Here is a 13,794-nt window from a genome sequence, read left to right as displayed (position 1 = left end):
GGTACCATTGGATTCAGCGGGTCAAAATACATAAGATTAACTAGTTTTTACCTTTTGCCTCTTGAATGCATACGGGAACATACCCAGCTCCCGGACTATGATTGGCAAGGTCTGCTCCACTTGTTCTTCTATTTTCATTTTTGCAACCCCGTTCTCAATCTCTTTATCCCTTTTGGACAGTCTGTCTACGCCTGCTTCTCCTTTTTCATCCTCTTTTTCGTCGTTTTCTGCTATAGAAAAATATGTTGAACAAGCTTTCTTCACACATTTGTGTACACTCATCGCCTTGTTACTTTCTATTTACATTTTTTGTTCATTACAATTTTTAATGGGAGCAAATATTCAAAGAACTTGTAGTCAATTTTTTTCACTTTAAAAATGTTTAACTCACCTAATCGAATTTGTCTTCCCTGTGTTGCCTCGATAATCAGGGCAAAAAAGATGCCTAGGACAAAATAAGAGTTAGCCTTCATCCTGTCCATCCTGTCAATCGAAAAAACAATAGCTAAAGTCGACGCGACATGAGTCTTCTGAAACAGACAAAACAAGAAATTATTTACTCTTCTTCGGGGAGATAATCTTCGAAGATGAGAAATGTATGCAATAAAACAAAATCTTTGAAGCCTGAAAGACATCCCTTTAGTCTCTTCGTTATTTATTTATTTTTATGCCACTTTTTCCACATCTTTCCTTTTTCATTCTGTATTCCTTTCTTCTTTTCTTGCAAGGCGAATTTCTACGCTCGCATCTTGGCCTGATGCCAAACTCGAAAACGCACTCGCCGAGGACAACTAGCGATTTTAGATACTTCCCTAAAATATGCAATATGCATGGTTCTCTTTTTATATGCATGCGAAAGTACGCACTGAAGAAGCCTAAGCACAGGCGTTCCAGACGACGAATTCGGGAGCGCGTGGTGAACACATCCGCAAATTTTACGTCGCGCACAGCTGATGTTTACGTCGTAGCTCGGATTTGATAAATATAGAGAGACGAGAGCTTCCTCCGTTTCTCGATCGAGTGGAATGACTTTCAGATTTTCACGTATTTCTATTTTTGTTAATATTTATTTCTTACGCACTTTTCTTATTCCCTGGGTGTCAACTTTAGCGATTTAAACTCTGGACGGTTATTAAATCAGTACTAAAGTACCAACTTTTCTTACAATTTTGTACAATTCAATAACAAAGGTACTAGAGAACAGGGATTATAGTCCACCCCCTTTTCCCCTGTTTTCTTCCAAGTTTGAGAAATACCTTAAAACACCTAAAATCGAGTGTTTTTACTAAACTTTCCCTTTTGATTCATTTTTTAATCTTATGTCTTAAACAAATCTTGTGATAACAGCACGAATTTTTAAATTTTGTGTTATTTTTTGGCACCAATTTTGTCACGACGAATTCAACTGATCTAATTAATATTATTGGCTATCCTCGAGCATATTTTGAAACTGAAATCCTACTGAGTTTCCACAAGATAAATTTAAAGCTAAGAATACCATTTTTACTAAGATGTACTAGGATGTGAATTAAACATGAAAAATAGAACATAGAACTATTTTGCACTTATTTATAAATCATTGCACAAATTTGATTAAATTCGATACAACTTGAGTATTCGTTAATTTGTGGCTTTCAAATTTGGACGTTTTATTTATTATTTGAAAGCTTTTTCGTGCCCAGATATCTTTCCAATTTGGATGGCTTCCAAACTCGAAAGCTTTTTTGTGTAATGTATAGCTTTCAAATTCGGAAGGCTTTCAAGTATTCAAAAAAATAAGTGGAATTATACATTCTTATTTAAAGCTGAAGCAGCTCCCTTAGTGTTATTACCCAAAATATTTTTAACAAAAGGACAAGAGACTCTAAGAAATGAGAAAACTAATACCAAGATCACAAATGTGACATCCGGAATTCGGGTATCGAATTCGAAAAATTTGCACCATTCGTCTTTACTAAAGCAGGTCAAAATGAAATTTGAAGCTTCCTGTTCAGAAGTCGAAAGAATATAAACATGTTTTGGTAGCAAGTAAAAGACACGTGATGACCAGAGAAACAGACCTGAGGAAGAATGCTTACGAAATTTATAGCCATTCTCATCTCTAATTCTTTTTTTCGTTCAAATAGTTTAAATGAATAAAATACATAAAAATTTATTAAATTAAATTTGAAAATCTTTAGATGCCTTTGATCCAAACGTGTCTTCATGTTTCTTTGAAAATGACATTAGGAAGGCTCCATGCTGTCTCCGATGAGTCTAAATCTAAAGGGTTTGATCCTTATTAAATTTGCCATCTCGAGACGCTAAGGAATGAGTCATCAGAATTCACATGAGAACTATATAGTACAAGTATATAGTATGAATTATGTAATAAATTGAACACGTGGACGTACGTAGGTTGGCGCTGCAAGGAAAGAAATTAGAGTTTCCGGTTAGATTTACGAAATTAGGCTTTCATATATTGTGTAGTTATACAGACTCACGTTGTACAAATGTACAGTTACAAATGTGTTTATGCTTCAGATTCCTTGAGTTAACAGTGGTTATGTAGACATATGCACATCACTTTAAGGAATTCACAAGTGATCTTCACTCATGGAAATCTCCATCAGATTCAGAATTTCAAATCAGTGCTCGCGGTGAAAGACCATCTGATTTCGTTACTTTCAAATATAAATGTAAGCGTTAGAAATGAGGGCGCCTCTATAATTAGCAGGATTAAACATTTTCGGATAACACATCTGAAATATGTACTACACAATTGCGCTCCAATTGGCGTTCGATTTAATTGATGCGTTTAAATAGTGGAAAATATTTCAAAATATGAGACAAGTAGTGCCATTTGTGTTAAAGAAGTTAAGATGCTTCAGAAAGCACGTTAATCACTTCATGTTCGACTGGCTCTGTAACTGCTATGAAAGAAGAAATGGATTGTTGGTTTATAGCAGAAGAAGCGTCTCTGGAATCTGTTGAGTGAACACTACAGAAAGCATTCACAATAATTTACTATAGTGGAACGATGTTTCGCAGAAGTCTACTAAGATTTCATTTAATAATACTGCAACTTCATATAATGAAAAATCATAAGACAAGCAATAAATTTTACAGTTCGGAAAACAGAACGATCTGATTGTTATTTAAGCAATAAAATTTATGTATTGTCCGTGCCAAACATATTTCTCAGAGTATAGTTATGGTTTTGCAAGATGTCAGTACCCTGTTATTTGTCAGGATAAACAGTAATTTTCCGGCAGTCCCAAATCCAATGAATAAGGTTATTTGCCCGCTTCTTGGAATCGTGGGACCCCTGGAAACTAGGAATTTCCCATGCATTCTGAAGACGTTTTAGTAGGTTAGTTTTAGAGACATTGTACGATCTTATGTGAAGATGTTCGTCCCGTATATTCGAAATTACTGGAACTCATGGCAAGGGGACTATAAAGGGACAAGGGAGTGTTTGCTTTTCAAAACACATGGCCGATCCAGAGCACTAATTCTAGCCGTAAGCATACAACCAGTAGTCATAAGTAGTGAGTAGTCTTCCCTACATTCAATATACCGTCGGCTTATATGAAAAGATTCTTATCAGGAACGTGGCACGAGTTAATCTCAATTATAATTTGAAACCTTAAAACATATCCTGTCATGGCTTCTCGTAAAAATGTTCCAATAAATTATTTGGAAAAATCATTGATCATATAGATATATGGGAATCAGAAACTTCCCACTAAACTATTATTTTCTTAATTTATAGTAAATTTTAAAAATGACTTAAGAACCAATTATAAAAGTAAAGGTTCTTTATGCAGGTAACGACTTAGTCTAGTTATGAACATAATTAGTCTGCTTCATGATAATGGTTTCTGAGTGATTTTCACTGATTTTGCAGGCACCACAAATGGGATTCCTCAACCGAAAACAATACCCTGGGCAAATCTAAAGTCAAGATATGTTATAGTAGATTGCAGAAAGAATTGTATGGCCTTCAATACTGACTCTGCCATATTTAAGCGACCTGGCTTATACGGTGATAATTATAGGGATAGAGTAGAGTCTATACTCTATAGGGCATAGGCGAAGAGTACATAAAACTGATTCAGGCCTTCTATTCAATTAGCTGTCAGCCGAGGGGTAGGTCGGTGCCGTGCTAATAGAGCTTGAGATAATAAAGGGTCTTCAACAGGTGGATTTATGAAAAGTCTATGAAATAGAATTAGACCTTTATTTGGCATTTAAACTTTCGATTTATGATCCTATCTCCAGGCGTCAAAACCTTAAAGCAATATCTATTTCTCTTTATACAAATATAAAAATAAAAAATGATAAATAAAAATAACTAGACCTTTTTATTGAATAACATTTCAAAATTTTTACTCTATCATCACGGATAAATATCTATAAATTGTATCCTAATCTCACAGATCTTAACGTGGGACAAATTCTCCTCGGAATCCTCGTCAAATGATAATTACTGGCTTAATGACAACTCAATTATGAAAACGAATTTGGCTAATTGTCAATTTAGAGTATTAATAATGCATAAAGTAAATTAAAACGTCACAGAATTATCCTTAAATTTTCGAAAACAATTAATATTCTGCTATAGAAATGTTTCGAAATTTTAATTTTAATTAGAACCCAAGTGCGGAAGTCGTGTATTTAGTAAACCATAAAATGCAATACGAATGTAGAAGATAAGCAATTGAAATATCTTGAACTACTGGATGCGAAGTGCTTCTAGCAATTGCAGAGGAATTCACACTCAGAATGAAAAATTTACCTGTTGTTAATGGCAATTTACGATTATGGAAGGGTATAAACTATAAAACTGTAGTTTCATTAGGACTGAAGAGTAATGACGTCGATAGAAGCTATCTCGTTACGCTTACACTATAAAATTCACTCAACCCAAGAGTCGGCTTTCGCTCAAAGAAGAGAATAAACGCGGGAAAAAAATATTGTCGACTTTTCTATGACGATGCTACGTTTGGTATGAACTGTGAACTGTTGGCATCTCATAAATCTAGTGTCAACAATTGTAAAAACGGGGTAAGCTAAGGAACCGGAAGCACGTGCTCCTCCACGAATATTGCATCCTGTCGTCCAAAGGGATGATCGACGTATATCCTTCCGTCGATGATCCCTTTGCGTATAAAAGTGTATAAAAATTGCATCAATTAATATTTTTCTATTTAGATAAAATGAAATTAAAGGAATTGAAAATTATTATTTGAAGGTTATGTAATAATACTGAAGGTGCAATTAAAAGGTGGGCACTTAATCGAGTTAAAATAAAAAATTTTACTAAAATGATATAGTTGAGAAAAAGTAATGAACACAAGAATAAGGTAGCTGCATAATAAAGAAAGTATCAGTAATTCGCTGTATTGAATTTTCCTCAGAATATGTCATGCTTCCTCTTTTAAAAGACTTTTCTTTCAAGTCCATTAATCATTTTAGATAGTTTATTTTGAGTTGGTCGGGTGAATCGTTAGTCCTTCATTTCCGTTTCTTGTCGCCTTGAGCCATCGATACCCAGTGGATTAGGTGTCGACTGCTTCTCATTAAACTAAAAACGACTGTCGTAACGAATTAGCCGTGGTACAGGTTGAGCAGGTCGGGAGCCGGGAAAGCATCAGGAGGGTGTAATCCGATTATTGGAAATATCCGCTTAGGCGAGGAAAACGTTTCTAAAATAACCAAAGGGTGGGTGGCCTACGCTTATTTTGAAAAGTCACGATTCCATGACAAAAAAAAGTGACTTTCATTTACATTTCCTATGCAATCTGGTATTATCTATTTATTTTACCTACAAATTGGATACATTTTTGAACAAGTCAGATAATCAGAAGAAAATAACTCAATAATGTTTTTTTTTGAGTAATTTATGTTGATAATTATAGCTCAATATCATTATCAATGACTTTACACCGTTTACATCAAAATCTTTAAGCATATGTATTTGAACTTTGTTTGCACAATATGCAGTTGTTCTGCTAATATTTGACTTCCTCTTCGTTATTCAGCAAATGAATCTGCATTTGCAAATGCTATTCGAAGAAGTTAAAGCGACATCCGAAAATATCTTTTCACTTGAAATCTGCATGCTTCTAAGTTTTTTTTACTGAAGGAGAAAAGGCCTTCACTTCTCAAAAGTATTGTTGCACGTGGTATGCAAATTTTCAATCTAATAAAATTTCATGCCGTTCTTCATAATCATGTAAAAATTTCTAGTGACGAAATCTCTAAAAATAGTATCGCCTAGTTAACTTGGCATGAAAAAGAGATTTGTGTATATGCTCATGGAGAGAGAGAGGGAGAGTACAGAATCCTTTTAAGCTGAAACCGCAAGATTTTACGCTCAGAAAGAATTTACTTTCATACAGATTTTAGTATGTGCGTTAAAATGGACTATAAAAAATGTTCTATAACAACCTATTTCTTCAGGGTCATGGGGGTCATAACACTTGTTCCGTCTATTTCGAAATCTGAAATACTTATTATTTCTTATTATTCATGCGACTGAAAAATAAAATTTTTATTTAATTGAAAAAATAGTATAATTATTCTTATTTGGCTCGTGCCAGTGAAGCAAATGCTAGCTGCTGATCTAATGGTGTTAAATGGAGGATATCTCTCGTTTCCTGTTGTCTCCCTGAGCGGTTTTACTAAACAAAAATAAAGATCTCCAGCCTCATGATTGTATTTGTTTATCCGAAAGAAAGGCGCGAAAATTCGTCCTACGTCTGCTGTGACATAGCACATGAGTCTAGATAAACACAAGGGGACATGATCAGGAAACAGTGAACGTGTCTGTCAAACATTCGAAGATATTCGAAAACATAATAGGGATTTCGAAACCTCTTGCAGAAAATTTTAAGAGAGAAAGAAGTTAGAGACCAAGAATTTGTATTCTCTCAAACATACTAAATAATTTAAAAATATATACACCAATTTTGTCGTAGTAATCCTTGAAAATTAATTCGCTCGCCTAACATGGATAAAATTATTTGCGACAATCAGTAGTACGTAACGCTGGGAAGTATATAGATTTGAAGAGGCCCTATGACCATTTGCGTTAATTAAATTTATATCTGCCGTTGGCCAAGTTAGGAGAAAAACCGCATTGCACGTCGGGTGGTCACGTGAACAAGGCGAGTGACGATAGACAATCCCGTGATGTGCATAGCGAACGTTTTGGGAACGTGCAACGCTTCCTGCGAGACCCCAAGGCGGGAGAAGAAGGACGGAGGGCAGGGTAGCAGTGCACGGTGTTGGAATATTTATGGGGGCCGAGTGTATAGATCGTTCTAAAGCCGATTTCGAATTAGCGACGTCGCCTTCGGAATCCCGCATTTGGAACCCGTCGATAAATTTTATTATTTATCTCAATATAATATTCCAGTCACGTTTATCGTTATTAGAAGTACAAAGAATTTTTCCGGGAAACTGATCATTTCTGCTATCCGGCAGTCTATCTTCCCCAAAGAATATTTCATTTATTTTAAAACATCAATAGACAGTTTAGAAAAGAACATTTTCTTCAATAGTCTTTCAACATGTTACCACTAAAATGAATATTGTTCAATATTCAAATTTACATTAACATGTCTTGAAAAACACTCGCCCTATATTATGCTACTCCTGTCGAATGGTATCATCTTCCTATCGATACACAAACACTCGAGAGATACGCAGGTACAGGCCTATTTGAGGAAAACCTACGCCGAGATAAGACTTATCTTTCCTTTGGGGGGATTCACGCACGCACGACCTATAAGATACGAAGACACTCAAGTATTTCAAGTTCAAGAGGACCGATTAAATAAATCGTAAACGAAACATTTGTGGATAACGAGTTCGCCGCGGAACAACCGATGAATCGTCTTCTTACCATCTCCTTTACGACTTTCATATCTTCCTCGACAGTCCATAAAGCATCCCCATTTGAGAACCACTGGAATGCGATTCAATTAACGTAAAGGCTTCTACGTGCTTTCAATCATTTTATTGACATTTTGTTTTACAGATCACTTTTTAATAAGATAAAATAATTATTCAGGACTGCCTTCATCAATTTGAATAATTTCTAACATTTTTGAATTTGCAAACACAATAATGGCCCTCGAGCCTAGAAATCCTTAGGCGTTCATTCAGTACCCAAAACTTTAAAGATTTCAATGGTTGGCGCCATTCAGTCCATTACAAAGACTTCTTCTACCCTGACTTCCTTTCCTCCTGCTGTTTTTAAGACATCTGCACACGGAGGAGTACGAGACTTTTTTTGCCGGTTTGCAGAAGATACGACTATTTTTGAACCAGTCATTAAACTAGGGAATATATGTAGGTCGAAAGTTAATCTAGCATTGAAATGAAAGAAATCCGAATCCACATTGAAATATCATATGTCTTTTCAGTTTTTATAACGAGACATTGTGAGGTTGACTTTTCGGAACAAAGTCTAGTTTATCAAACCCAAAATTTAGATGGATTTTAAGACTCCGAGGTGTGTAAGATAAAACAGGGACCTAACCGTGTTCTTTTTGTTACCTTTTAAAGGTTTGGATCAGTGTTCTTTAATCTAAAGAGATTCTAGAATATCTGAACAATTAACTACGAGAGAGGTACTTTTTTAAACTGGAGAGCCGATGATGAATAGCTCCTTGTTATTTAATTTCAACGAACTTATCGAAACTGCCTATAACGAAGCTATATGTTCTTATCTCAGGTGTAGTTTAGGTTCTTCGAAGTGATAGCTTGAGGTGTAGAAAACATTCTATTGACATCGTCATCTTCGAAAAACGGAAAAAATATCTGGACTCTGGTTCTAAAGACGGTCAGGAGATTATTGGTACACGCATTAAACTGATAACAAGCGTGAGGAAAAGTGAGAACTTTACATAGCGTTTGGATGTTCTGAACCGTAATATTGACTCGTATTTTCTTCTATATGATAAGATTGAGATAAAATGAATATATAAACGGCTGTGAATTAAAAAAAAAACATTGATAAAAAACAGAGGATATATTCCCAAACGTCTGACTCACCTGGAAAAAAAAATAAGAATTGATTTTAAAATTAGTGTTAAGCGGAACTAATTTATTGTATCTTAATTACTTGGTTTACTAGCCTTGACTCTGATTAAATAAACTACCCTTGGAGATAATTAAAAACACTTTTCGAATCAGGAATCAGAGTAATTATTTTTAAATTATTCTAAGAAGCATTATCACGAGAAGCAGTCAACATTTCAGCTTTCCTTGATTCACTTGCTCGACATAATACATGAAACGAGCACTATACACGCAGTACTTGGTCTGATCACCGTAATGGATTGTTTCCTGAGGAGGTTCAGACTCAGACGGTTACTCGAGTGGCAAAGTAGGAGTATAATCTGTATGCCTTGGTCCACAAATGTAAGAACATGAGGCCTCTCCTCTCAAAGAGTCTTGACCCCTCTGTAAGACGCGGGAGATGTTTGTTTGGGGTCCACTCCATTTTGTCTGTCTCTCGCATCTAAACTCTAAACTCTAAAGCATGTTAATATAGCTTGCAAGAGCATTCGTTGACATTTCCTTATTTCGCGAGACAAGAAATTACATTCATTTGAAAGATAAACTATCTGAAATCTGTTCAAAATATTAATTTTACAAATTCAATTTGTACCGCAATGAAACTCTTATTATCGAATGAAATAGGGCAAATAAAATATGATCTTTGTATACATGAGATTTTTGGAGTGAATTTTAGGAACTTTATCACTCTTATAAGAATTTATGTCGATTTCTCGAGCGGAAAGTTTAGACTTAATCGTTGTCCCGTGTACCATGAATAAAATGTATGTATGCGACAATGTAGATTGTAGGGTATTGCGCGTACAACTTACCGGTTTTCTCTATTGGTCTGTAAAGACACTCCTTTTCCATGGAAATGTCACGAGTAGGGGGGTATCAATGTGAATCTAATCAGTGTATCATCATCTCGCTAGATAATAATCCAAATGAAAAAATCATCAATACCATAAATGTATGCAATGTTTCATGAGTTTCATCAACTTGAATTTATGAGACGAAAAATTGGGACACCTCTTAATTCGTTTAAATGGTTCATGACCCATCATTTCTAATACTTATTATTTTAGAGCATGTTACATATAACGAGGTTGATGCGTTTAGGACGTCATTACTTTGAATGACAGAAGACTTGTTGACACGTCCTCAGGAAGATTTGTCTCTTGCAGAACTTATGCATTTACGATATTACGACCACTATGATGAAATCAAATTATGTATTTGAAACTAATTGATCAATTACATGTCCGTCGCAAGGGACGCGTAGCATGTTCGAGCATTATGGAGTATGTAAATTAAACCAGGGTCCGTGTTGCTTTACAACTTAGACTGAAGGTCTAATCTATTTGTATAGATTCAGGATTGCATTTACTATATGAAAACAGTTCAAGGACCCATTCTGGCACTCAATATGTGATTAACGACTATATTTTTTTAATTATCTGTGTAGAATTTGATGTTCAATTTATTCTAACTCAAAGATTAATTAAATTATCAGCTTATGTACATTCTTGCTTATTATATGTAGGTCAGAACACATAAAGTGATCATTTTGTAAGGAAGTTGTTAATCAATTTGATCTTTATAAGGCTAATGTGCCCTGCAGTTTGGAAATCTGTATTTTATTGGGGGTTAGGCAGCATCTGCTGTGCATTAGGGTAGAAAAAATATTCATTAGAGGGCTTCCACTTTGCAGGACAAGGCTACGGTCCATCTTCAATGATTTTCTGGCAAGGGCGACGCAATCCCATCCGGAACGGGTCGAGGGGACGTCGTCGTGGAGACCCTCTTTCCAGTAATTTCTCAGACGATTCATTTTACACAGCTATCATTTCAGTGTTATTCTTAAACTGTAGACTCTATACATTGTAAGCGTATTGAAAAAATGTAAAGACTACTGTTTAGATAAACTAATTGGTACTCAAAAAGTAATAAAAGTACCGCTGTAATTCAGGATCTTAAAAGTATACTCAATACAGTAGTCAGTAGTGAGTAGACGACACTGTTTATGTCACATCCGAAAATAAAAGTTGCAAACCTCTTATATCCTGAACAAGGTCATAAAATCGAATGCACGAGAGATTCCACTTATGATCTTATATCTGTCGTTTGTTTCTCTTATGGGTTTACGACCCCTTGCAACATCAATAACTTCTGTTAGATACTCGTATGTCGACAGGGAATCGTGCCGCCGCACCGTTGGTTAAACAGCGATTCGCCTTTCTACACGAGGGTTTGGCACGCGATAAACGAAGGAGCACCCTGCCAATACGGTGGGCGTTATGCAAATTTTTATTCCAAAAAAAGGAACAAATGTTTTTAAAAGTGAAATAAGAAGTAAGGAAGAAATTACAAAACACAATACTGCCCATGTCGTATACGTATAGCGACGTGCTTTCCCCGATCGTTCACCACGGAATATTCTACAGTGAATTATCGTCGGAGGCGAAACATCTTTTCGCGATATCGTGAAACAATCGACACACTCACCACTTTTCAAGTGGAAATAAATCTCTCTTGAATTTTTTTCATTTTTTTTTCTCTTTCGCAGTAAGATGAATCGCTCCCATGACGTTTAAAGCTGGGCGCTGTCATCGTGAAGAGGGATTGATAAACACGTCCTAGCCTCAACGAATTGACAAAGAGGACATTTTTCTCCCATCGATTTCGCGGTCAGCGATCGCAAAATGTGGAGTGGAGAAGCCTCGGGACGACAATAATTACCCGCGGTGGGCCATTTCAATGGACCCACATGAACAAGCAAGCAACTTGCACGAGCTGCGTACACGTACCGTATGTACAATAGCGGCTCACGGTCACAGTCAAGTGACAATGTACGCCTATCTTAACATACAAAGAACAAGTGGCAATTCTGTCCTTACGTATGCGTCTCGTATAAATGCCACGTGATGACAGCTGCACGTGAGAAAATATTTAGAAACTAAACCACCCGCACCCACAGACCCATAATCGTGAATCGCGAATGAAAACACTCTGACAGTTAATAAAATATTTACAAATTTTAATCTACATCTGACATTTTGAGTTTTTGCGTAAATATTCATTCACCTGTCTTCTCGTATCTGGTATAGTCCATGTGGCGCACTTGAATTTAGCTCGAATCGTTACTTTTCGATATTTTGGTTCGTTGTTGAAATATTTGCATATTTATCTGCATTTTTCCAAGAAATTACTATTTTTACTTTCTGATTCTTCAAATGCATGTCAGGTGTCGTTTTTTGTCGATTTTTCAATTAAAAGAACATAACCTCTCTTATCACTTTATCCAAGATTTTTTTTAATTCATATTTTAAATGTTTGGTATCGTCTTTTTGCAAAGTGGTAGAAATACGAAAATTGGTATATCGTTCCTTTTTATAATATCGTGAATTTAAACTGTGATATGTATTAAATTTATTAATCAACACGCACAATCTGAATAATTTGTTTTGGTTTTATCACTCAAAATACATCAAGTCCTATGTTTATTATTATTTAAAATTTTACAATATCAGAATAAAAGAAACGATTCCAAGTTTCTGATCTTGACTATTTAATAGGGTAGGGTGAGAATGCATTTAATCTTTTGAAAGTGCATATAAGTCAATTAAAAAAATATATTTTTGGCAATTTTTCAAAAAGTTCTTAATTTGGCACATTTTTTTCTTGAACTTATAAATTTTTATTATTATTCGCCAACACACAAATTTGAAAATCATATCTAACACGTGTATCAACAGTCAGATAAAAAAAAATTTTTTCGTTACCCAAAAACATAAGTATTTTCGAAAATTTTTCACAGATAAGATGAAAGAGAAAATTATTAATGTCTATCAGTAGAAAACTTTTTACGGGCAAAAGAAACCTTAAACATCAAATTTCATGCTTTTGGAAACATTTAAAGAAAATTTTCCATATTTTCAGTGGACCGCTTCAGACTACTGTATTAGAAATAATATAATAGTTTCATTCTGAAAATTCATCAGGACTGGAAAAAATAATGTACAATCGTTTTCTTAAAACAGGCAATCATTCCAAACTGGAAAGGACCAGTTCATTTCGAGAAGTATACATAAATATACGCTCTGCAAGAATCTCTTAAGACCCCTTTGTTAAAGCTTCAGGTTTTGGAAGGCTTTATGCAAAGAAAGTAATCATTTTCTGAATTGGAGAACCCGCTTGCGACCAGTTTCGCAAATCGGCCCAATTCTATTTTCGGCGTGTTTTGACTATTGGCGGTTCTCTGTTCTCTTTTGGCCGTCGGCATATCACGTACTCGCTTGCACAAATCCTTGGATCTCAATTCGTACGCGGAGCCCTGGAATGACCCAGTAAATTACTTTTCAACTGACCGCAAAACAGTTCCCGCGGTTATTGCTTCCCCTGCCCCCAGGTAACTGATTTTAGCCCATAACTCTTTTTAATTATTCTCTAAGCTTTAAATCTATATGACTTTTAACACAAATATTTATCTGCTTAAAGGAAAAAACAACAACAATTCGTTTGATCCGACGTTTGACCGATTTGCTTCTTTGAATCCAATCCCACGTTTTGTATACTAGTCTACTTTCTGTCTCTCTTGCTCCAAACGAGCGCTTATTAATTGTCGACTACTCAATACAAGTGGGAAGTTATTTTAGTCGATCAAACATGAGTCACTATAAAGAGTTTAGTAGATGGGTTCAATTACTCCAGTGTTAGACGAGCATGTGAAATAGTTTT

General features: G+C 35.4%; 1 protein-coding gene across 4 annotated transcripts in view; it reads right to left on the bottom strand.

The window, feature by feature from the left end:
• LOC117167149 (fibroblast growth factor receptor 3-like) overlaps positions 1-13,794 on the bottom strand; it is a 57,577-nt gene that overhangs the window by 27,731 nt on the left and 16,052 nt on the right. For 3 of the 4 annotated variants that reach the window (XM_033351865.1, XM_033351862.1, XM_033351866.1), the window contains exon 2: positions 392-530. In XM_033351865.1, coding sequence (XP_033207756.1) covers positions 392-482 — 91 coding nt within the window. In that variant the 5' untranslated portion in view covers positions 483-530. The remainder of the gene's footprint in view (positions 1-391; positions 531-13,794) is intronic. The other variant, XM_033351864.1, reaches the window with a different exon arrangement.

The sequence above is a fragment of the Belonocnema kinseyi genome, chromosome 2 (genome assembly GCF_010883055.1).
Source record: "Belonocnema kinseyi isolate 2016_QV_RU_SX_M_011 chromosome 2, B_treatae_v1, whole genome shotgun sequence".
Taxonomy (NCBI): domain Eukaryota; kingdom Metazoa; phylum Arthropoda; class Insecta; order Hymenoptera; family Cynipidae; genus Belonocnema; species Belonocnema kinseyi.
Note: the sequence above shows the minus strand (reverse complement) of the source record. Positions and strands in the feature narration are given on the sequence as shown.